Here is a 25,036-nt window from a genome sequence, read left to right on the forward strand (position 1 = left end):
ATTATTGAAATTGTGAAAAAAATATTAAGAATTCTGCAGTTCTAACTCTGACCACTAAGTCAACTAATATACTGAGACTTCCTGTTTTCGATAGATTTCTTTACAGCAGTCACCACATTTACAGCACACTGATGATCTATCATGTATATGATTTAAAGACACAAACTCCACCACATAACATGATATGACATCTTAGCTACTCCCTTCTCTACAAAATGCCCCCTGCACAGGTCACAGAGTGTGCCTAAGAACACTCTCCCATAGAAGTCAATAGAGTCTGCTCCAGGAGACAGAAAGTTACAACCTATTTTAGGTTTAGTGGTAAGAGTTAGAATTGCAATAGCTGCTGTAAATGATGCTGCAAATACACAACACATAAAAAAAGAAGAATTTATTACAATAACTAAATAATACTTAATATATAAAAACTCTTCGTATTCTGGTTTCCCATCTTTTCTGTACATCAGTCCCTGCCATGGCGGACCGTCCCATCAGTCATACATCAGGCCGGGGCCATGGCCTCATATACACATCTATATGTACAGGTTGCTCTGGACTTCGTCAGTCATCACTGTTTTCTTCAAGGTTTCTTCAATTTTTTCTGATTTCTAAGAAATGACAACATGTCACTGGTCAGTCCTCACTTTCCTCTCTTTTGTCATTTATAGACGACTCTCTGCACCTCCATTTTAATAACTACAACAAATCCTTATAAAAAAAAAATTAGAATTCTTAAATTCTGTCATTCCTCAGTTATTCCTCCTGGAAATATACAACTGAATTGAGAACAGGACTACATTTGTCAATGACATATTCTGAGACTCTCCAATCAGTCTGTAATGTGTCAGATTGACCAGGGACAAGGTTACACCCAGTTGACAATTTATTCATTTATTTCCAGGAGGAGTAACAGAGGAATGGGCCAAAGCAGTGTTTTAGGTAATGTTGCCCAAGAATTGCCAGGTCATGGGAAATCCAAAATATTCACCAAAGCTCAAGAACAGTGCGGGCTACGGCTGTCACAGAGGAGAACCCCCTTATAGGGGATGACCATACTTTACACAGGGGCCCACTTTTTCTACCATCATAGCGATATGGCGGTATATTCAGTGATGCAATCCCACCATCACTGTGCCATGAACAGAAGGAGGGGCCAATTTGAAAGTGGGCAGTGACACTCACCCTCGGGCCTAGGACATGGACGTGGCCCCGCGCCCGTCTCACTATATTTCAGATATCAGGCCTGATCTAACCTGATCCGGCCCAATGGCAGTAATGTAAAAATCTTACCGCGGCCAGGCGGCTCATGCTCTGACAGGACAGCACCGGACGAAACGCTTCAATAGTCACAGAGTCCAGTTTGGTGATATCGGTGTAGCATTGGTAGAAGGCGGCCGGGACCCCCCACACCTGGCAGTGCGTCATCACTAAAAGAGGGAAATGAATGTTTAATAATCCCAACAGAATGTAATACAGGAAAGAGGCGCACGCTAAAAGTCCAGAAAATCCTAAATCTATGAGCCAGCTCGGAGAAGTTAGTAGCCAACAATGACATGACCTGGACGCCCATAAGGCTGGGGTACACGGCGATTCCTGTCACATGACCAAAGATGGCTGCATCACCCTGCAACTCCTTTATGAACTCAAGTGAATGGGATCACACGGCGTCCCTGAAGGTGCTGCAACAACTAGTCGAAAAAAGATCAAGCACTGACATTTTTTTACGACTAAAAATCGCAGCACATTCAGGGTCACAACTCCATGCACTTATATTAGCCCGATCTTGGCCGTCTGACCCTTTACACACTGTGGACAACACTGACCGTCAAATCTAAGCTTTAAGAGAGAAGGAAGCTGTTCCCCCTGCCACCCCATAGGTGCTGCAGTGATGTAATCGCATGTTTCCAATGGGTGCCAAATCCGCCATCTGTATATGTCTACAAGCTGCCTGGTCAAATAATAATGAGCAAAAAGTGCATCTGATGGGGAGACATGCACCCCCTGCCAGTGTAGTGGATATGCCCCATAGAGTCCAGCACATAGCACTACCTGTATACAGCACTGCCTATGTGGAGGCTCCGCCCATAGGTTAGGCTTCCCCACAATCCCACACTGCGCCCTCTAAAGGCTACACATGTAGAGGCAGCTTCTTCCCGTCAATGGTCAGAGCTAGCAGGACTATGACTACAACTCCATATTACCTGCAGCGGGAAGTCCGTCCACAATATTCGGCTGCTCCAGGTAACTGCAGGCGGCGCTGTCCTTATACTGCTTGCTTGTGACCACTTTAAGAAATGGGGCCGGCAAGTTGTGTGTGGACTCAATGGTTTTATAGTCAGTGACTGGACATGTGGAGAGGATGGTCACTTTAAGGGCGGACTTCTGTAGATAACCGAAAACCTAGAAGAGATGAGAATGAAGAATAGTATGAACTATTCTATTAGGTGACAAACCTAGCTTTCCCAAAATTCTGAAAGGTATGTCTGTCTCGTTACTTAGTTTCTAGTATCACAGGTTGACTAGGCAAGTCTACCAATCATAGCGCCATACATTGTACAGTGGCTGTGCTTGGTATTGCAGTTCAGCCCCATTCATTTGAATGGGACTGAGCTACAGCATGGACATGTGTCCAACGGATGTGATGTCACTGAGGAAGTGGAGCTCAATATCATAATACGCCTTAAAGACACTAGGTAAAGTGTGTGGCCTCTTGGGTTGTCATCCAGTAATATGTTTAGTACCCTATGCCAACACTAGGGGGACCCCATCTTGATATTTGTAATGAGGATTTGGTCTAAAAATGACAAGATAATAAAATGTGGACATACCCTTAAAAAAAATAAAATTATAGTTATATATTAGCATCAGGAATTGTTATCTTTCAGCACTCTTCACAATTTCTTTGCTCATATGTGAAAACAGTCAGTAAGCTGAAGTGGATGGATCTGTTACATATGAGGTTTCCCTGTTCTTGCCTCAATAAGCTAACCTGTCCGGGGTACACACCGAAATAATCAGTACCATAAAAAACAGAAATTTCAGCAAGCTTACTTGCTGACACTTTCCTTCAATAAAAGCACTGGTAGCTGGCCTACTTGCTGACGCTTTCCTTAATACAAATAATATTAGCTGGCCTACTTCTTGAAGGTTTCCTAAAAATGATCCATGAGAAATAACTTTGTCTCTCACCTTCTCGCACCACTGGAATTGCTGATCTTCTGCCACGTAGCACTTACACAGGCAGAGCATCACCTGAAACCAAAGGAACCACATTAGCCAAAGTTCTGTCGTCTAAAAAACGTCTTACATTCTAATGTCACGTACTGTGGGTAATGTCTTTGTACTTCCTTTTAGCTTTGGACTTATAAGGCCGGTGACCCCAGCTCGGCTGCGTTGTCAACTGGGGGTCGGAGGTTGTCTGAAATCTATGTCTCCTTCCATAAGAGGTTTAGGCTGCTGCTCTGACCCCCCCCCCCTTCCCCATCATACTTTATACTGCAGCTCTGTTTGTTCAGTTTGGCTGCCAGGTATTAGCACAAGCCCACCAACCAGGAGGTCCGTATATATACAGACTTTTATATATAGAGCTGATTTCCATGACAGCAAGGACTGGTGGGTTGTAAACGACACACGACCAAACCACCAATAACTAAAAGTAGATATTCCCTCCTAAAACATCACAGCGGTCACTTACTGAAGGATCTGTGACTGATCGGTAGAAGGTACAGGATGACGACGAAGTTGTTGCATCATTTTTGGGGTTGTGGTCCCGACACCTCTCATTCCATAGTTTGATATAGCCGACGATCTCCCAGCTCCCGGAGCTCAGGATATAGGCTGAAAGAAACCCTGGACACAGAAATATATGACATGTATAGTATATTAGTGATGTGTATTGCACAACCACAGATGGTAACACATTATGCTTTAGATCTATGGACACCTTTGCAATGACTCATTTGTTACCTAAATGCAAAATTAACTAACTTTCTAAATAGTCCAATTAAATATGTCCCACAATTGTGTTGCTGTAGTGTCTGTGTAACTCCTGTACATAGCTGGTTGTGCTTCTGTTAAGTCTTTAATCCTGTACATAGCTGGTTGTCCAGCCACAAAATCTTATGCACATAGCTAGTTGTGCTGCTATAGACTTTCTGTAACTCCTGTACATAACTAGATGTTCTGCTATAGTGTCTGTGTGACTCCTGCACATAGCTAGTTGTGCTGCTGTAGCATTTTCATCTCTTGTACATAGCTAATTGTGCTACTGTTGAGTCTGTGCAAACCCTCTACATTGCTTTTTGTGCTGCTGTAGAGTCTATGTAGCTCCTGTACATAGCTGGTTAAACTGCTGTAGAGTCTGTGTAACTCATGCAGATAGCTCCATAGCTGTTTGTGCTACTGTGGAGTCTGTGTACCTCCTGTCCATAGTTGACTGCACTGCTATAGAATCTGTGCACCACTTTACTGTATAGGGAATATAGACCTATCGATAATCTGCAGAGTTATTTTTCCCAGACAGCATTGCACGTCTACACCAGCTGGAAAGAGTTGTATAGACAGTAGAAAGGTGCACAGAAGCACAGAGTGTTTCAGGGTAGCAACGCTCTCTTAGTGCTGATGTCATACCTGAGGCATTGTCTCCGACACCTAGTATGAGGCTGGTGCAGGGCAGGGTATGGTCGGTGGAGCTCTCTATGGCAGCGCTGGTCTCACTGCTCCATGTCAGGGTCACTTCTCTGTGGAGACAACGTAGGACGGCATTATAACCTATATATGGACCTGTACCTCATGCCTCAGCCCCAGGGGGCACTATACCCAGCAGGGTCAGGCATAGAATATTTAGAAGATCTGATCTTGAGGGCCAAAGGTGCAAGATCTTTACATTAGTGAAGGAGTCAAAGGTCGACACAGCAATGGGGATGGTGGTGAAAGTTACAAAACTCAAACCTAAAAAATGTGAAACTTTGTGGTGCGATTTTAATGCAAGTTTTTAAGAAGCCCTGGCCTCGTGTAAGTTGTACGCAACGGCGACTCACTTGCAACACGGCGACTTGTGACCGGGCGACATTAAGGTTACAACTGATCGTGAATGTGGTCATACAGAAATCCTGCAGGGTTGGGCTTTATGCACACGACCGTAGTCGTGTGCGGGTCTGTGGATAACAGGATGGACGGTACACGGATGGCAGCCATGTTTTCCGCAGACTCGATCAATAGAGGACACCAAGCCACAAAAATGGACAGGAAGACGACCAAGGAAATCGAACCGTCCCCGTGTGGATCTGGAAAAACTACAGAAATGATCCATGATAAGAGAGCACAAGGACCTAAGCTATGGGTGTGTGTACAGGGCCTTAGAATACTGCTCAGGTTACAGGCCCAACAATTTGTGGATTGCAACACGGTCACACTGTCACTATTAGGCTGAAGCCCCACGTTGCGGAAAAGATGCTTTTCTATGTTGCAGATTTTGCTGCGATTATTTGAACCAAAGCCAGGAGTGGATTGAGCAGAAGGGAGAACTTTCTAGAGATTTCCCAATCATTTTGTAACCAAAATCTGCAACAACAAAAAAAACTAAAAGCTGCATTTCCGCAACGTGAGGCCTGAGCAGTGAGCACTTGATTATGAGCCTCAGAACTACCGGTCACTGTGTAGCTAAGACTATGTTCACATCAAAAAAAAAAAAAAGTTCAAAGCCAACTTATTCATCCGGTGACGACACAACGGACCAGATTACAGTCAACAGGGCGGAGTCTTCAGGATCGTTGTTGTCCATGTACGACCAGAAGAATGGAAAAATGGTCTAACAATGGACGCAACTACGCAGATTTTTTTTTCCCTATCAGTATGTCTTTGTAGAATGGGAGGAAATCCATGCAAACACAGGGAAAACATACAAACGCCTTGCAGATGCTGCCCTTGGCAGGATTCGAACCCAGGACTCCAGTGCTGCAAGGGTACAATGCTAACCACTGAGCCACTGTGCTGCCAACGACGCAGATTTCAATGTGCCCTTAGGCTTTGTTCACATCTGTGTCAAAGTCTTAAAAAATACTCCATTGCAGATTCTGCCACGACTCGGCCGGTTACAATATAAATTATAATATTCTATATAGGCTACGGGGTCCAAGGGTGACCGCTGTAATAGTGGACGGGCTCTCTGTTGTTTGGGTCCTATGGAGGAAGTGTGAACCTAGCCTTAGTGGGTAACCAGGTTCACACTGGCGTTTGGCTCCATTTAAAAAGCGGTAAGCCCCGGACCCCATAGATTGTAAGCCCTCTACCCCACTGTGCCAGCCGATCACTGTTAGTATTATATCTACCTGTATATTCTGTGTATTGTATGTAACCCCCAAATGTAAGGCACCATGGAATTAATATAATAATGTGCAGCACCATGGAATTAATATAATAATGTAAAGCACCACGGAATTAATATAATAATGTACAGCACCACGGAATTAATATAATAATGTGAATCATCACGGAATTAATATAATAATGTACAGCACCACGGAATTAATATAATAATGTGAATCACCACGGAATTAATATAATAATGTAAAGCACCACGGAATTAATATAATAATGTAAAGCACCACAGAATATAATAATGTAAAGCACCACGGAATTAATATAATAATGTAAAGCACCACGGAATTAATATAATAATGTACAGCACCACGGAATTAATATAATAATGTACAGCACCACGGAATTAATATAATAATGTAAAGCACCACGGAATTAATATAATAATGTGAATCACCACGGAATTAATATAATAATGTACAGCACCACGGAATTAATATAATAATGTGAATCACCACGGAATTAATATAATAATGTAAAGCACCACAGAATATAATAATGTAAAGCACCACGGAATTAATATAATAATGTAAAGCACCACGGAATTAATATAATAATGTAAAGCACCACGGAATTAATATAATAATGTAAAGCACCACGGAATTAATATAATAATGTAAAGCACCACGGAATTAATATAATAATGTACAGCACCACGGAATTAATATAATAATGTACAGCACCACGGAATTAATATAATAATGTAAAGCACCATGGAATTAATATAATAATGTAAAGCACCACGGAATTAATGCTGCTATACAAATAAACAATAATAATAAATGATTATGGGTTTCAGTATAAAACCCCGCAGGACTTTTCTCTCCGCTGATTCCTACCGAGACCCCCCAACACAGATGTGAATCCCTCAGACTCGCCGCCACCTTGACCAAAGTTTTTGGTTGTACAATTTGGATGTGACTTGATAACCGTCGCCCTAAATCCCCCCTAGTAACTCCCCGCACACTGCGGTGACAGGTGCAGCCTCAGCGACTGTTAGATCAGACCGGATTACTTATAGATCCTACAACTAAATCCCATGTAAGTCACGTGTGCAGCTTCTGACATTAGACTGTGTGTAGCAGGCGGTGCCGTATACGTCCCCCGTGCAGCCCCTGCCTATAGCGATGATATACAGGGGTCATGTGTAACCAGCCCGCAGCCAGGTGTGAATACACACTTACCTCTTCTTAGCTAATTCCTTCCGGATCTCCTTGTCCTCTTCGTCCAGTTCTTCTGCTGCTTCTTCTTCGTCTTCATCCTCATCTTCCTCATCCACAGCCCTGGAGAAGACAGATAAGACCTCCCCAAAGAAGGTGGCCATGTCTATTGTGTGCAGTGCTGAAGGAGCAGGAAGTAGCTGTGAGGAGCTCAGGCCTAGAAGCATGACACAGGCAAAATGTAGGAGGGATCTAATGTCTGCTCTCACCACTAGAGGGCGCCTGGACGCATAGACTGTGGCTTCAATTGTAGTTACCGAGCAGCTGACACTAGAGGGAGCCTGGACGCATAGACTGTGGCTTCAATTGTAGTTACCGAGCAGCTGACACTAGAGGGAGCCTGGACGCATAGACTGTGGCTTCAATTGTAGTTACCGAGCAGCTGACACTAGAGGGAGCCTGGACGCATAGACTGTGGCTTCAATTGTAGTTACCGAGCAGCTGACACTAGAGGGAGCCTGGACGCATAGACTGTGGCTTCAATTGTAGTTACCAAGCAGCTGACACTAGAGGGAGCCAGGACGCATAGACTGTGGCTTCAATTGTAGTTACCGAGCAGCTGACACTAGAGGGAGCCTGGACGCATAGACTGTGGCTTCAATTGTACTTACCAGGTGCTGACACTAGAGGGAGCCCGAACATCCCACATGCAGGCTTATTGTATCGCTTCTGTAGACTATGACCAATAATCGCCACTAGATGGCGCTTCATATTTTACTGTCTGTTAATGGACTGGAAAGTGACCTGTAGTGATGATGATTGGCCACAAGAGGAGGCCAAATTTAGTCTCTAGCCCTGTCGCTAACCTGCCTGGTTTAACCCTTTAAAGTCACATTAAATTGAAAAACTTCCAAAAACGTCGCCACCATTGTAGATTTATGTCTCGTGCACATTGTTAACCCCTTGCATACATGTAAAGTCATTCTTGGAGGGTACGAGGGGACTTTTTGATCCCTTTTTATTCCTTTGGTTTATTTATTATGGTTTGTGCACCAAAAAAATTACCAAACACATCAAAAAAAACTGCAGCAAAAATCGAGACTTTTTTCATTTTTGTGCCCCACAAACCCCCTCAGACTTATTTATGTCAATTCTGGGACCTAGGAGGGGGCGACACAAGTGCCCGGTCATACATCAGTCACAATGTTTAGCTTTGTTGTTACAGATTTGTTTCTTTACACCAGTAATTCCTTTCAGCACCACTAGGGGCTTGAGCCTGCGATCCTTTGATTCCTCTTGTAATACACTAGGGAGACAGATTTGCATATTCTTCCCATGTTCCTTTGCAGTGGAGCAACGATGGCTATAAGTCTCCACACACCTGAGAAGGTGGTCTCTCCCTAAGGATGGACGTTATCCCCATAATCTGGGCTCTCAGCCTCTCACTCAAACCAAATCAGTTCTCTCTAGGCTGCGCTGATGACGTCCAAAGAGACAGAAACAGTGCCGTCCGTAGCTGAGAAACTGATTTGGTTATAACCTCGCATCATGCAGCAAAGGCTTCTGGGAAGTCGGGCATGTTGTTCAGGGTTGCTTGCTATGGAGGGCAGCAAACAGAGGCACTGTCTCCCTGTTTACATCTTGGGAGACAGATTTGCATATTCTTCCCATACACTAGGATAGTAATTCTAGGCTGATTATTATGTCCTGTCTCAGCACGGCCGACATCACATTGGTACACATAACACGTTTTCTAGCAGAACATTGCCCAGTCCCCCCCCCCCATAGCGCCCCCTGGTGTTATCTCCTCCCTAGGTAAGTGACGTGCACACCCGGTCATCCACACGATGTCATGGGATTGCTCAGATCTTCCATTGCTCTATGGTCCAGTTCTGATGTCCATTGTAGGTGCTCTCAGCAGTAGACAGGGGGCAGTATGGCTGCTGTGACCAGTCTGCAGTGATGTCCAGTGTGTACTGACACCGACCCATCATAGGCATCCAGCAGTTCCTCTGTAGGACCAGACCAGACCGGCCTTCACTCCTCATGTACACGGACTTGGCTGCCCAGATAAAATACATCCATTTTCAGCAGCCATTTTGCATCAGTTGAACTGACCGGGACATTGTCATTGTTCTGGGGCTGTCAGTACAGGGGGGGCCGGGGGGCCACAGTTATTTATAGGGCTTCTGTCTACATCCGTTTAAGGACTGCTCTTAGGCCTATGCCCGGGTCTGTATTTAGTCTGAGAGTCTCCTCTGAGGTCTGGAGGTCTATTTATCCTGGGGTCTCTTTTCAGGTCTGGGGGGGAGGGGGTGTCTGTATTCATCCTGGGGTCTCTTCTCAGGTCTGGGGGTGTCTATGTTCATTCTGGGGTCTCCTCTCGGGTCTAGGGTGCCAATATTTATCCTGGGGTCTTCTCTCGGGTCTGGGGGGTGTCTATATTCAGCCTGAGGTCTTCTCTCCTCCTGAAATGTATTCACTAATATTGGTTGCGACCCCTCCCACTGTTCCTGTATTAATCTAACCAGACATATCTGGGGGGCCGCTAGGCCAATCACTTAAAGGGGCGGTGCAGGCCAAGTCTAATAGACTACTAATGATTAATTTTTTGGATAAAGCGTCAGGTTCTGACCCCAACTCATGATCAGGACCAGTGCAAAAAAAAAAAAAAAAAAAACCAAGTCACCCCCGTTACCTTCTAGTTACCTGTATTAGGACATGGATGTAGCAGTGAATGCAGGAGGAGGCGGAGCAACTTAAGAGTCAGTCCTGGTTCCGATCACATGACCTAGGATCAGACCTAGCGAAGAAACCTGAGGCTCATCCCAAAGAAGATGTACAATAAGTAAACACTTTACCAGCTCTGTTTGCTGCCGTCCTTCTGTTGTTCCTCCTGGAAAACGAGCAGCTACATTTTGTTATCCCTTTGTTACTCCTCCTGGAAAAGTAGAAGTAAACGTAGTATGCCTCATCAGTGTCCCCTACTCACCGCGATTCATTCCATACTGACCAGTCAACACGGCACAGCCAAAGCAAATTTTATCAAAAACTTGTCAGTTTACTATATAATGCCAGGAAGAGTAACAGAGGAACAGTGCAATGCTGAACTCTATGCGCTGCATTTACAGGGAATACAGGTATGGCCACACCATGGCCAGGTCCTCAGTGATGTGTTACATGTCGGCGGTTATCCCTGGCCCATCTGATGGCCCCTGCTACAACCAAACAAACGACACCCGTACAACTTTTCTTTATTGAAAATAAAGCAATGGTCTCAAAATCGCACAGAAACAACATTGAATCTCTGGCAGAAAATACTTTTATATAGAATTAAATGTCAAAAAGTTCTCCATGAAGACCCCCCCCCCCCCCCCAACGCTCACACACATACAGTGCAAAAAGCCGCTCAACTTTCAAACAGACACAAGATGGCGCTGTCCATGCATACTCAATGAAATAACGTGAGCAGCGCAGGCACCAGCCCTTTAAAACAAGGGGAAATGGCATCGGTCTTAGCTATAGAGGCCTCTATATATCTTCTCTATAGGCGACAGTCTGCGCTGATCTCCCTGCATTATCCATGAGGCTCATTTGCAGCAGTGTCTCGCTTTTTGTGTTTCCTGTACACTGCAACAAAACTCCCACTGCTGGAGGTAAATAGGACTGATGTGGGCCTGAAATAGAATAGCACCGCGCTGCCAGAGTGGAACAGTAGGGGGCAGCTCTAGCCCCCGGGGTCACAGCCCAACTCCAGGTCTACTGCCCAAAACTTAGTGTCATAATGATCTACGACACTCAGCACACCCATGGCCAGGCAGGACCCCAAGCCAAAATACAGGCACAAAAACACCCAAAAATCTGACTGCTCTGGACATCCCCCAGTCACCTGCTGATATCAGAGGAGAGGGGCAGATAACATAGGTAATAACAAACCAATAACTGCAGAGACCTGAGAACTGCAAAGAGGCCAAACCCCGAGGCAGCTCCTCCCCTGCCCCCCAAACTCCCGAGGTGGCCCCGTCCCTGCCCTAAACTCCCATGGCACAGGTCTCTGAGAAGGGGCTATAAAACTCTAACAGTGAAATGTGCAAATTGTAAAAGTAACACTAAGTTCTCTGCCAACAGTCCGGTTAGAACGCAGCAGTATGGCTACTCCCTCCTGACCTTCCATAGACATGCATGCCCAGCTGAGTGTACATGTGCTCTCCAAAGGTATTAGGAAGTATAAGATCCTGCCAGACCTCAGTGGGCATGCTGAAATCCATCTGCTCTATCGCCATACACATCAGATGGTCGTCCAATCGAGCCAAAACTGGCCACCCTTCATGTAACAGGTATGGCAGCTTACAAGCTTGGACCAGGTCACACTTTTTTAGAACCATATTGGACCCAAAATTGGGGAAGTGTAACCTTCCAGTTAGACCACAGCATGCCGTTTTGGTGCTAGCAGGGACTTGCAATCTCTTCTCTTACTTTTGTGATAAATTTTTCTAAAATATCAGACTCGCTGCTTTCTAACAACCTAACGGAAATCACTGCGGATGTGTATCCATCGCAACCGGGCTTAAAGGGGTCATCTGGGACTACAATATTGATTGCAGGGACCTCTTCACTATTCACCCAGCACTGCACCAAACACTATATAGTGGCTGGGCTTGGTATTGCAGCTCAGTCCCATTCATTTCAATAGGGCAGAGCTGCAGCGTGGTCATGTGACAAATGCATATATTGTCACTGGCCTGAGAAAAGGAATATCAGAGTACGCGACAACCCCCTTTAATATAATCTTTATAGTTGTCAGACAACTCTACATCATCTGTATAAAAATAAAAACCTGTAACTACCTGCAGTCACCACTAGAGGGAGCTAACTGTATACATAGTTATGTTCAATGTATAAACAGTATGCACATTTGCTCCCTCTAGTGCTAGGTGCATGCAACTACAGTGTGTTTTGGGTCTTTTTTGCTTTTTTAAGTTTTTACACCCCTAGGCAGAGGTTTTAATGCTCTATAGTGCTATAACCACTATAAAGCACTAACACTACATCATAGGATTTACTTGGTAGACATTCACTTTAAGGGTCCACATGGGAAGGACTTGCAGAGGACCTACATTTTCTGGACCCAAATCTTCCTCCCATATACAACACTAGGAGGCAGATTCTGGCCGGATTTTGGAGCTGATTTGAAGATGGAACCAGTTACCCTAAAGCCGGATTGGCACTGTACTGACGGCTATGTAAAAAGCAGCCCAGTCAGTCACCCCGCTCTCCTGCCACTATAGTTACAAAAATTTCAGGTAGAGAACTTCTTTAAGACATATAAGCGCTTTGGAAGACACAAAAATCTGCAGATAAAGCATGAAACAATCTAACGTTTCGGTTAGTGGTTGCTGTACCTTCAATATGGCGGTCTACCCGTGCTCGTACGGCTACAGCAGTGATAACCCAGTGCGAACGTTTCATAAATTAATACTTCTGAAGGTTTTCACCAAATAAAAACTGAGGAAAGAAAAATCAAAACAAACACTACGAAATAAACCCTTCAGGGCGAAGGGAAGATTTCATGACCGGAAATTATAATAAATTACCGCCATTGGCTTCTACTGGATTCTGTAACAAAAAAAAAAAAAGTTCAAGTGTTAAGGAGGGAGGGAAAAAAAAAAAAAAAAAAAAAAAAAAAGATGGGTGAACTATTTTTTTTTTTTTAACAAGTTTTTGCATAAAAAACATAAGAAAAACCCCCAAAATTTACAAAAAAACCCAAAACCTATAGACCTCTGTAAACGTAACAAGCTGTGCAAAATTAGTGTTCAATGGCCGATAAACTCCCGGGATGTGGGCGGGGGTCACATGGCGAGAAGTCGAGAGACGACCCTCAAGTACAAACGCCTTCTGCCCCGTCGGGAGGCACACGTTGGCATCTGTGCTGTAAATGCTTCAAGAACAAGTGCAAGTCAAAAAAAAAAAACGAGTAAAAAGTCTCCGACACATTCACAGATCCAATTTTTCAAGAGAAGAACAAAAAAAAAAAAAAAAAAAAAAAAAAAGTCTAATCCCTGAATTGGAACAACTGGTGAAGTCAACTTTTTTTTTTGTTTTGTGAATTAGCGGAAGAACTGGCGCACTCGCTCTCGGAGGGACAACCTCTGAAGACGGGAGGCTCGAGACTGAGCGCCGTTCACATTTTCGTCGCTGTGTGCAGTGTTCTCTTCGTACCGTACTGTCCTTTTTCCTTGGTTTCTTGTGCGGATTTTCGAGCGGCGGGTTAACTTGCGCACGCGCCCGCTGTCCTCTTCCTGCCAGTCATCGTCGCAGCTGCTAAAGACGCGCTTCCTCTTCTGATCGTGACCCCTGGATCTGCCCACCACTCTGCCATTGGTACGGATGTCCTCGCTGTCGTCAGAGAGGGAGGATTCGGAATCGGATGAGATGCCGTTTCCGTTCCTGGGTGGCGAGCTCTCACCGGAGCTGGAGCCTAAGGAGTCATCAGAGTCACTTAGTCTTTGTTTCTCAGTACGCGGCGGCGAGGCGGCTTTTTTCGGTCTCTTCCTTTCAGGCGATTCGTTTTCCGATTCCGAATCGGATACCACGCCATTGCGGAGCTGAGGTAATAACCTACCTCCAAAAGTGCCAGTGGGACAAACGTTGGTCAAGACGACTCTGCATTCTGGAGATTGTGACTTTACCACTTTTACGGTAGGACGTTCCCTCTCGCTGTCACTTCTTAAGCCCATCTCTTCGTCTGTGTCATGCAGGAGGCGCTTCTTCGCCTTTTCCGCCGCGGTCCGCTGGGGCAAGGTCCGGCTGTTTTTGCTGGCGCTGCAGTCGCTGTCAGAGGTGGAGGCGCTGTTTTCGACATCGGACATGTTTTTGATCTTGTTCGCTGCCAAGGCAGCACATTTGCGGAGCGTTTTCTTCCGCGTTCCCTGATGAGATTTTCCAGCAGATTCAGAGTCTGATTCGGAGGAACTTGTGGTTCTCCATAGGCTGGCTGCCGGTCGCCTTTGGTTATTGCCCTGAGATGCTGCAGGAAGACAAAGAAGTTGTCAGAAATGCATATTCTGGTAACACGTTATCCCTTCATTACCGATCAGGGCTTCACTCAAGTTCTACTCATTTGTAGGGGGCTGCCTGGATACATACAGCAACAACAACCCCACAGAACTGAATAGAGCTGCAGCATGCAGTCAAATACCACCGCCACCCCCCCTCTGAAGTGGGTGCAGTTTTGCTTTTGCTGCCATTTACCTTGCTTCGAAGCAGTTGCTCTCTGTTGTCTGCAATTTGTCATTTTAGATTTCACACCATTTACCCTGTGGGACACTGGACTAGAATCGGTTTTGTTATTTTTTTCTGAGCTGGAGGAAGATGAAGAGCTGGAGGAATGTTCAGAAGCCGAGGTAGAAGACGAAGAGTCTGTATCACTGCCTGCAAAGACAAAGCGTTAGAACTGCAATGCAACAGACTTTGTACTTAAAGGGATCCTATCACTAAAACTCTTTTTTTTTCTGGGTACCACGTAGGAGTTTCCTTAAGAAAGGCTATTGTTCTCTTATCTTTAGATGTCTTCTCCGCGCCACCGTTCGGTATATAATCCAGTTTTTTCAGTATGCAAATGAGTTCTCTCGCAGCACTGGGGGTGTCCCCAATGCTGCGAGAGAGCTCTCCAGCACCGCCTCCAAACTTCTAGGCCTCAGGCAAAGCCGACTGCGCATGCCCACCAGCCACAAGAAAATGGCTGCTTATACAGTATTGTAAGCGGCCATTTTCTTGTGGCCAGCAGGCATCCGCAGTCAGCTGCCCGAGGCCTAGAAGTTTAAAGCCACCGCCGGAAGAAGACGCGTGAAGAGGACGTTCCTGAAGAAGATGGAGGTGGCGCTGGAGAGTTCTCTCGCAGCATTGGGGATGCCCCCAGTGCTATTTGAGCGAAGTGGCCTGCCCCCAGTGCTGTGAGAACTCATTTGCATACCGTAGAAAACCGGATTATATACGGAATGGCGGCGCGGAGAAGACATCTAAAGGTAGGAGAAGAATAGCCTTTCTTAAGGCAATTCCTAGGTGGTACCCAGAAAAAAAAAAAAAAGAGTTTTAATGATAGGATTCCTTTATAGGGCTTGTCCTGCGAGTAATTTACTTACTTGGTCTGGGGACTACTGATGATGGACCTGGGGGTTTCAGTGACATGTGATCCGCACACGGGATACCACCCCCACATACACTATGGGGCCTGGGTGCGTAGTAAAGCCAGCCCCCATAGTATAGGTGAGATCTGGAACGAAGTGAACCAATAAGGGGAAGAAACCTACATCAAATCACATGACCCAGGGGTCGCGCTGTCCCTAGAACCTCAGAGTCCATCATCAATAACGCCCAGGATACAGTAGATAAATTACTACTCCCTGGACAACCCCTGTACTAACTCACACTGTTCCAGAAACTAGTGCAGGTGCGGTGGAGGAAGCCAAGTGACGTTTATGGACACATGGCCCTCCATGATGATAAGACGAGGCCTAGCAGAACCTTCACGAATCATCTGTCACTTGCACAGTTCCTATTATAAGTGACAGAGGTCATACACAAGATTCTGCAGACCTAGCATGGTTGTCACAGGCAGGAGACAACCATGGTCGTGTTTATCACCAATACCATTACCTGAAGACCTGGAAGAGCTTGGTGAGGAGTCGCGCTCTCTACTAGACGCATGAGATTTGGTGAATGATGCACAGGAGGAGCCGGGCGATTGTCCATTAAGGTGCCTTGCCGTGGAGCTGGCTACGCGGAGGGGACTCGGAGCGTGCTCTGCTCCACTTGAGGTAGGCTGCGGTGAAGACATTTCTAAGAAACGTTGGTTCATTTCAGAGGTGGACGGTCTCACTTGTCTGACTTTTCTCTTTATGGTGCTGCAAAGAGACAAAGCTTATAAGGTGAGGTCCAAGAAACTAAATTAACCCCCCGCATTCACCTGCTGACCAACAGGGGGGGTCAATCCCTGATAAATTAAATGGTAGTTCATAGGAACAAGAGAACGGATCTGTCTAATGATGGGGGGCAACACCATAATGACAATAATGAGGTCCGTTGGGTATTGGTTATTTTTTCTGTGACCCTCAAACTTTTTGTCCATGATTTTAGACAGACCCTTCTGGACCGATGTGAACATAGCCCTATGAAAACAAACCAAAAGGAACTGCACAAATAGAGTGAAAGGACAAAGCTCTGACCTGTGAGATCTTCTCTCGTGCTTCACATCCTTCACAGGCGTCCTCTTCATGGCGCGGCGAGCTTCAGAAGCCATCTGAGATTTTTGGATAGCTTTGTATTCACAGAGGATTCCTTTCATCCTCTCTTCCATAAGGGGCGACAGTCTTAATACCATCCCAATAATCTATAAGGGAAAAAAGCAGATCTATAGTAAAGGGGCAAATAATATGGAAAGAGTGGTTTAATACTAATGTTATAGTCATGTTACATAGGACAGGTCACGTTTCATGACATGTCGTCTTACCCTGGATCTTTTATTTGGCGTGTAAAGCTTTGCATTTGAGAAGACTAATCTCATATCTTTACACAGGTCGTACGGGCTGCTGTAATTTCCAGCCGCCAAAGTTTCTTTGATGGTCCCAAAATCCATCGGTGTATCAATAATGTCCTTGTAATCCTATAAGAAAAATAAAAGGTGTTACTAGATGTCCTTAAAGGGGTTTTCCACATAGTCCTTAGTTAATATCTGGTGACCAGGAGAGCGGGGTCAGAGTCCCCTAATGTACATGGGGTGCTCCACGCCATCTCCAGAAGCCGCATAGGGACCCTAGAAGCCCAGTATTAAGACACTTCTCCTGTTACCTTAACCCCCTTAAGGCTGGGGCACAGGTAGTCACAGCAGGTATTACATGGAATTAAACAATGTCTTACAGGAAACTGCTCCAGGTCCACTGGCTGCCTGAAGGGCTCAGAGTCTTCACAGTCTATTATAAAGTCAACCAGGTCCATGAAGCGACTCTTCCAGGAATCGGCCGTGTTCTCTCTCTAGTGTGATAAAGAGAAATTTTACTCAAGAAACACTAAATGATAAGATAATAAAGTCCTGGGTATTAAAGTGGTTTTCCAGGAGTCAAATATCAATGACCGATTGGTCATAATTATCTTAACAGTTGTGGTCAGATGTAGAGGACCCCCACAGATCAGCTGATTGATGTGGCTGTGCACTCGGGTGGCTTTCACTTCACAGGCCAGTGGGATACCATTCTTTCATCATGTGGTCTGGTTGCCGCCTAGCTGCAATACCAAGCACAGCCACTATACGATGTACAGCGCTGTGCTTGGTATTCAGTAAGCGTTTGTAGGGCTCTCTTCAGACAGCTGATTGTAGAGTGTGAAATACCCAGGACCCCCACAAATCTGATATCAATGGCTTACCCTAAGGGAATGTCGTCAATATTACAATCCTGGAAAATGTCTTTACCCCTAAAACAGACCGACCCAAACCAATCCTAATACACACCCCCAGGGGGTGCCCAGCACCAGATCACATGACCCAGCAGGATCTTCACCTCTTACACACAAGGCAAGTGTAGAAAAGGAAGGAAATACAGTACCAAGTGTGACCTACAGATCACAGTGATCGCATCCAGAGGAATGGCTTCTCAGGTCAGTGGATGAACTTGTGCACATAAGTTTCTGCACAATCCACAGAAGCAACAAGACATGGAGTGTGACAGGTGGGAGACCTTACCTGTCCATCGCACGTCTCCTCGCCATCAGTAGTAGTGCACAAGTCCGTAATACTGGAACAGCTGCTGTCCCTGGAAAATAGAAAAATATAACCTATTTCTATGTGAAAATAGCACAAAGAGGACAAGAGGTCGTGGTTTTGTGGCAGGATGTTCCCTTCAGAGTTTGGAAGATGGCAGCAAAACTAGGAAAGGGGTAATAAAGTACCTGTCTTTATCATAAGCCATTAACATTACACATTGTGTAGATCTGACATCCAGCACCCCTGCAGATCAGCTGTACTGAGACAGCTCAGCTCCTGGTAATATTACAGCCACGCTGCTCAGGGATTGGTATGGCCGCAGCGCTCCATTAAAATTTATAGGGCAGGGTTGTAGTATCTACACCAGCCACTAGAGGGAATATTTGTAAGGAAATATTACACAGCGCCTCGCTGTTTTGTTTTTCGCTGATCTGTGGAGGTCCTGGTTGTCAGACCCTAATACTGATGGCCTATCCTAAGGACATCCATAGCAGAAACCAGGTAACTCCTTCCACACACACACAGCTTTTTATAGTCATGGACACCTTTAACCTGCACCAAAGCATAAAGCACATCAAACACTAAATTTGGTGACTCTTACACCCGAGAATTGAGCATTTATCCGCCCGCGCATTTCTTACATTATAAATTTCACCAGCAGGTCTGAGATTTTCTTGGCTGACTTTGTAATGTTACTTCCTGGTTCGTTGAACGTCCTGGCGTTATGTTCTATGTATCGCACTTCCCAAATCAGAGCAGAAACCCTCCTGAAGAAAAAAAAAAAAGGGGGGGGGGGGGGGGGGAATGGTGAAAAATTCTGAAGATCTTCTATAAAGATGTCACTCCAGGAAAATCTGCAGTCTCTTACCGGTAAAAGCGATTGACAAGCCTCATCCGTATAGTGCTGAGATCAGTGGGGTAGGCGATCATCAAGCTGTAGGAGGGGTAGACGCTTAAATCGACCGGGGCAGCAAAAGGACCTGCAATATCTGTCACAAAAACAGGGGCCACAGGTTAAAATGTCAGAAACCTACCTATAAGAAGCCTGCTATGGCTGGGAGAGAAACAGTCAGCTGGCAACTAAGGCCATGTTCACATCTGTATCACCGTCTGTGTCATTGGACAAAGTCATCTTGCATACACAACTTTTTTTTATCCAGCTTTTTAGTTATATGACAGGTACCCAATGGACCCCTCATTAAAGTCAATGGGGGCCATTAATCTCCATTTGTGTCCTCTGACGGAGTATTAAACGCAGGTGTGACCATAACCTCATGTGTAGGATCAGCCTTAGCCATTGTGATTCCCAAAGGATAGGATCTGAATAGGTAATTTCTTTTTAAAGGGATTTTCTGGACCTTTTTCTTTAATGACCTCATAGGTTTCTGGCTCAAAGATGGGTCCGACCCCGATACATCAGACAACCTGAGCACCGCTTCCACTTCACAGGCTATATGGTGCCATGTTACGTCATATGACCTCATCACAGTTCAGTCCCATTCAAGTGAATGGGCTGAACTGTAATACCAAGCAAAGCCACTTTACTGTGTGCGGCGCTCTGCTTTGGTAAGTACCGTATTTTACAGACTATAAGGCGCACTGGACTATAAGGCGCATTGCCCATGAGCGCCTTATAGTCCGTCTCGGTTCATATATAAGGCGCACCGGACTATAAGCCGCAGTCCGGTGCGCATTATATGTTATTGAAAGCGGCGGCAGGCAGACTTTGCCAGCGGCCGCTTAACCCCCCCACGTGCCAGCCGCTTCTATTGGAAGCGCTCCTCCCCCCCCCCCCCCCCCTCCCCGTTTTAAAATAAAAGCCTGAAACAGAATGTGAAACTTACCGAGCGGTGCAGGGTGGGCGGGCATTCAGGCCTCCTCTTCCTCCGATGTTCCGTCCTCCTCCTCCGCCGCTCGCTGAGAATGGCCTGGGCGCATGCGCAGTAGCCGTAGAAGCATTATGATATTGCGCATGTGCCCAGGCCATTAGTTCGCGAGCGCCGGAGGAAGTGGTCAGGACATCGGAGGAAGAGGAGGCCTGAATGCCCGCCCTGCACCGCTTGGTAAGTTTCACGTTCTGTTTCAGGCCGGCGTGACAGCAGGGCTGCCAGACACTTCCCATTCATTTCTATGGGAGCCGGCATGCGAGCGCTCCCCATAGAAATGAATGGACTGCTTTTTTCCATTCATTTCTATGGGGAGCACTTGCATGCCGGCTCCCATAGAAATGAATGGGAAGTGTCTGTCCATTCATTTCTATGGGGAGCGCTCGCATGCCGGCTCCCATAGAAATGAATAGGAAGTGTCCGGCAGCCCTGCTGTAACGCCGGCGTGTACGGCTGTGATACACGCCGGCGTTCGGTAGTGTGAATGCACCCTTACGGTGCCTTTTATGTATGGAAGCGGCACGCAGACTTTGCCGCCGCTTCCATCCATATATAAGGCGCACCGGACTATAAGCCGCACTTACGATTTCTGAGGAAATCGTAGGTTTTTATGTGTGCCTTATAGTCCGGAAAATACGGTAGCAAAGACGCTGACACCTAAGGATAGGTAGACTGGAAACCCCCAATAATATAAATGACCCAATTTTACGATATTATGCTAGTTTAGTCACCAATTTAGACAGGGTTTTTTTTTGTTTTGTTTTTTAGTTCTTACCAGTCATTCAAAGGTTAAGAGGAACAATCCAAAAACTGATATGCACAGGACCTAATGTCCCACAAACTTCCATTTTGCATCTCACCTAGATTGAGGAGCTGATCGATCCCGCAGATAATTCGCTCACATTCACTGTCTTGGTTCCCTTTTCCCCATTCTCCATCCTGGGGGTAATATAACAACGTGTCGCGCTCGTCATCGGTGATGGAGATGCTGGTTCCCAGCTCTTCAGGCGGAAGGACTAACGGGAAAAACACACAAGCGATGGAAAATGGCAAAGGTTTTTACTAATGGGCTGCAAAATATTAGAGAGACTCCTCAACTTCCATGATACAGTGACAAAATAGAGGAAGTGTAATAAAAACCATCAAATGGTGTCATGTGCAATAGTGTACAAAATGGACGTACTATGGTCAGGAATGACATCCATGTCCCAGGGACTTAGTTTCTCAATCTCTCCATTATCCCACCTGTAAAAAGCAGAGCAAAGCAGGTCAGGGGATGTAGGAGACGTCTATGATGTACTGGAGAGTTATAGGAGAGGAATGACAGGTCTTACTTCACTGTGTAGCACTGGAACAGACTGTCCGGATAATCGGCTTGATAAGGCTCCTGGCCGACAACCGTCCCGAACCACCACGCATCGTCTATGATAGACCGAAACCGATGACCTAAATGGAAAAGGACATTGAGACACTGCATTGATCGCTAATACATTAGTTATATATTTAAAGTGAATCTTCTGTCCGTGTCTCAAGAGATTGGCCATGTCCCCGATTCCACATCTGGCTGCAGCAGGAGCCTCCCCCCCTTTTCTGTTTGCGATAGTATACAAGGCTGTGCCAGAACCAACCCCATTCATTCTTCAATCAATAATGCCCATGCTCTCCATACAATTTTCCCCCCACAAATCAAGTACCAAAAAAAAAAAAAAATTGCACCTTGAGAAAAGGGAACACTACATGCAAACGTACCCTCCAGCCAATTTGTGTGTCTCGCATGGTCATAGAACTGTCTCAAGACCAGAAAGTCTATCACATCTGGCATGTCATGATACCTAAAGACAAAAACAAACATCTGAGACACACTACCAAATATCTGCATTTTATCACCATTACGTTTTAGTAAATATAACTTACCCTTATATTCTATAAAGCAAAGTATATGAAATTCCCAAATGTTTTATCATATATCTAAGTCAGATTTCCTTAGAATGATTTTAGGGTGACAGTGACTCCATTGTCACTTGCAGAACTGATTCTGAGCTGGTGACAAAGCCTTTCCTGTGACTGATGACATGACTAGTGAATACACCGGCAGCGGGAGAGGGGTCTGTACTCTACTCACTGCAATAAGGGGTCAGGTACGGGAAAATGGGGGCCTGAAAGTCTCCATAAAGATTCCTTGTGAATGGAGCACCAGTGCACTTGTTGAACCAGGGCTCCATTCATGTCTATGGGGTTTTGGGTGCAGACAGAGATTACAGCTTTGGCATCTCCATAGCAGTGAGTGGACAAGTGCACTGGTGTCCCCGTCCTCCTGATCACTGGGGGGACTCAGTAATTGGACAATGCCAAGGTTAATAGTATAAATTTGTGACCCTAGCCTACAATGGGATTTCCTAACATTAATGAGGGTGGTGAAGTTCACACGGGGCTTTTTGGACCGGAATCTGAGGCAGAGGCCGCCTCAGGTTTCGGTCCAAAATACGGGTAACTGCGACTGGATGCCGATGCAGTGCACCAACATCCAACCACGCACTCCGCTTCGGATTAGGCCCAAATGAATGGGCCTAGTCAGGAGGGAGTGTCTTCAGGCAGATGTCGCGAGGCGAATCCGCCTGAAAGAATGAGCATCTCGCTTCTTTTTTCCGGGAGCCAGAACAAATGGCTCCTGGAAAAAAGAACGGACCGGCTCCCATTGATTTCAATGGGAGCCGTCTTTTTGGTCAGGATTTTGAGGCGGATACGGCCTCAAAATCATGACCAAAAAACCCTGTGTGAACTTACCCTAAGTCTTCCAGGTGCATGGTCAATAAATGGGGCTAAAGGGGTAGTCCCATCTAGTAATGGGATGGTATGCCTATTAGGACTAGGATATATGACTGGCGGAGGTCAAACCACAAAAGCCCCTAATAATGAAAGGTCCACAACACTAACTTACGTCTGCATCCCCTTCCCCATTCTTCCCTTCACAGCAGCATATGGAACTTCGAACGGTTCATCTTGTAAAGTGATGGCGTATTATCACTGCTTTGCAGTTGGTGGGGTTCCATGTCAGTGCCGTAGCATTGCATCCCCTGTTAAGGGTTTCCTGCACAGAATGCTCTTTGCCACACAGGGAATGACAGCAAAGAGGATACAGGGCTAACATTCTCAGGATAGGTAGGGGTCTCTGAGGCTCAGCCACCCTCGAATCTATGCCCAGCGCTGGCCATAGACATATTAGGAGGACCCAGCAATCCTGCCTGGACCTGCCCCATAATACACACGTGCACATACTTTGCAGACAGCAGAACCTCTAGATAATAGTATAGACACATGAAACAAAGAACATACTTGAGAGAGAAGGATTGCTCCGTGATCTTTCCACTAACATGGTCTATCAAGGCAAGTTTAAGACAGCACAAAGTGGGAGGTCCAATTTCATATCGGATCCCAACAATTTTCACCAATTCCTGGTCCTAGTCAAAAACATAACACGTTAATCTCTCCAAAATGAGGGCTGGGAAAGTCTCTAAATACAGATGTGTGAATGCAAGGTCTGGGTCAGCTCTATGACCCCCCCCTCCCCTAAATGAAGCAGACAAGAGTAGAGAAGAGGTGTTACCCGAAGCATGCATTTCCTCCACGGTTCCTTCAATGTGTTACCGATACCGAGGTTACTTCTCTGGACAGCGTTAATATAGGCTTCATGACCTTGTCGAAAGTAGACGACCTATGGACACAGAAACCAGGAATCAGAGGGAACCAAATATCACAGTATAGAGAAGAAATAACCATTTAAGCCACAGCCATCCTGCAATGTGCAACCTCAACCTTACAGGGTTTTCATATGATCAATAATATAGCCATAAAAGTGGGTTTGACAACTACTTTGTAGACTGGGGTGTCTGAATGGTGTCCAATGTAGAATATTGACTAAGGCTGAAATACTTACAGCGACAACACCATGTGTCTATTGCCAAGCACTAAGATGAGGGGTTGTGCCCGCACCGACTCAGCACATGTTAAGTTCTAGTATACAGCCCACACTGCTACAAGAGGCTGAGCTCAGAGATCAGACCCTGGACATCTGACCTGTTAGACTAAGGGAAGTGGCTCCACCTGAAACCTGTCATACCACCTCTTGCAGCACCTTGTATCAGGTCTTCACCACACATGACCACTGAGGCCAACTACCAGTGAACAATGGAAGAGGAGGGAAAATGCAGAGCAAGGTGAGGGCCAGGTGCTGCTCTGATCATGTAACCTGGAGTCAGAGACAGCCCAAAACCAGAGTTCGCTGCATACAAAACCCTACAAGTAAGTGTCATCGACTCCTTGGAGAACCCTTTAAAGGGGTCAAGTAGGATTAGAAGACATATCTGATTTCTATCTCCCAGGAAGTGACACATGGCCATAGATTAGTTTCATTTATTTTAATGGGTCTGAGCTGTAGCATTGCCATAGGACCAACAGACATGAGGTCGATTCCTGAGAAGAAGGCAGCCATGTTTTCTATCCTGCACAACCCCTTTAAGACACAAACTAGGCTGCATGCTTAGGGGGTTAAAGAAAAAAAGGGGATACAGAAAAAGACACTGCAGATCGTGTCGGTGTCCTACCAATAAGCACCACGGCCATGCACTTTTACAACAATTCTAGCCGCCATACTTGTGCCAAAACATAAACACTCACCTCATCTCCCATCTGTGGGACAAAAGGGGACCGCCGAGGGGTCGTGTCTGTGATCCAATTGGATGGACGACAGTCGTTTGAGATCTCTCTGTTCAGGGGAGCTCTCGCCGGTAACTCTGCTGTCTACATAAAGAATATACACCGTGTAATGTACAATCACCACATCAAATATCTTGAAG

General features: G+C 45.7%; 2 protein-coding genes across 2 annotated transcripts in view; both read right to left on the minus strand.

Moving 5' to 3' along the window:
• Positions 1 to 429: 429 nt before the first annotated feature.
• PSMG1 (proteasome assembly chaperone 1) lies at positions 430 to 7,782 on the minus strand. Its single transcript, XM_075262588.1, has 7 exons — positions 7,563 to 7,782; positions 4,630 to 4,739; positions 3,695 to 3,849; positions 3,190 to 3,252; positions 2,202 to 2,400; positions 1,291 to 1,427; positions 430 to 608 (listed from the first exon to the last, which is right to left on the minus strand). The coding sequence occupies exons 1-7, from the start codon at positions 7,763 to 7,765 to the stop codon at positions 534 to 536; spliced, it is 942 nt and encodes a 313-aa protein (XP_075118689.1). The 5' UTR covers positions 7,766 to 7,782; the 3' UTR covers positions 430 to 533.
• Positions 7,783 to 13,237: 5,455 nt separating this feature from the next.
• Positions 13,238 to 25,036, minus strand: part of BRWD1 (bromodomain and WD repeat domain containing 1) — a 40,004-nt gene continuing 28,205 nt past the window's right edge. Inside the window, exons 24-39 of the mRNA XM_075263537.1 lie at positions 24,858 to 24,980; positions 23,788 to 23,895; positions 23,517 to 23,641; positions 21,933 to 22,015; positions 21,518 to 21,629; positions 21,367 to 21,428; positions 21,044 to 21,199; positions 19,166 to 19,286; positions 18,939 to 19,064; positions 18,277 to 18,346; positions 17,457 to 17,570; positions 17,050 to 17,202; positions 16,766 to 16,929; positions 16,197 to 16,444; positions 14,793 to 14,972; positions 13,238 to 14,568 (exon numbers count right to left, since the gene is read on the minus strand). Coding sequence (XP_075119638.1) covers positions 13,649 to 14,568; positions 14,793 to 14,972; positions 16,197 to 16,444; positions 16,766 to 16,929; positions 17,050 to 17,202; positions 17,457 to 17,570; positions 18,277 to 18,346; positions 18,939 to 19,064; positions 19,166 to 19,286; positions 21,044 to 21,199; positions 21,367 to 21,428; positions 21,518 to 21,629; positions 21,933 to 22,015; positions 23,517 to 23,641; positions 23,788 to 23,895; positions 24,858 to 24,980 — 2,865 coding nt within the window. The 3' untranslated portion in view covers positions 13,238 to 13,648. The remainder of the gene's footprint in view (positions 14,569 to 14,792; positions 14,973 to 16,196; positions 16,445 to 16,765; positions 16,930 to 17,049; positions 17,203 to 17,456; positions 17,571 to 18,276; positions 18,347 to 18,938; positions 19,065 to 19,165; positions 19,287 to 21,043; positions 21,200 to 21,366; positions 21,429 to 21,517; positions 21,630 to 21,932; positions 22,016 to 23,516; positions 23,642 to 23,787; positions 23,896 to 24,857; positions 24,981 to 25,036) is intronic.

This window comes from Leptodactylus fuscus, chromosome 2, assembly GCF_031893055.1.
Source record: "Leptodactylus fuscus isolate aLepFus1 chromosome 2, aLepFus1.hap2, whole genome shotgun sequence".
NCBI classification, from domain to species: domain Eukaryota; kingdom Metazoa; phylum Chordata; class Amphibia; order Anura; family Leptodactylidae; genus Leptodactylus; species Leptodactylus fuscus.

What these genes read in the sequence shown, in the direction of transcription:
- PSMG1 (XM_075262588.1), bottom strand. Translation starts at nt 7,765, where the DNA reads ATGCTTCTAGGCCTGAGCTCCTCACAGCTACTTCCTGCTCCTTCAGCA. An exon ending in TGTCGGAGACAATGCCTCAG is followed by an intron (nt 3,850 to 4,629) that starts GTATGACATCAG and finishes TTCTGTGTCCAG; the next exon opens with GGTTTCTTTCAGCCTATATC. An exon ending in AATTCCAGTGGTGCGAGAAG is followed by an intron (nt 2,401 to 3,189) that starts GTGAGAGACAAA and finishes CATCTCTTCTAG; the next exon opens with GTTTTCGGTTATCTACAGAA.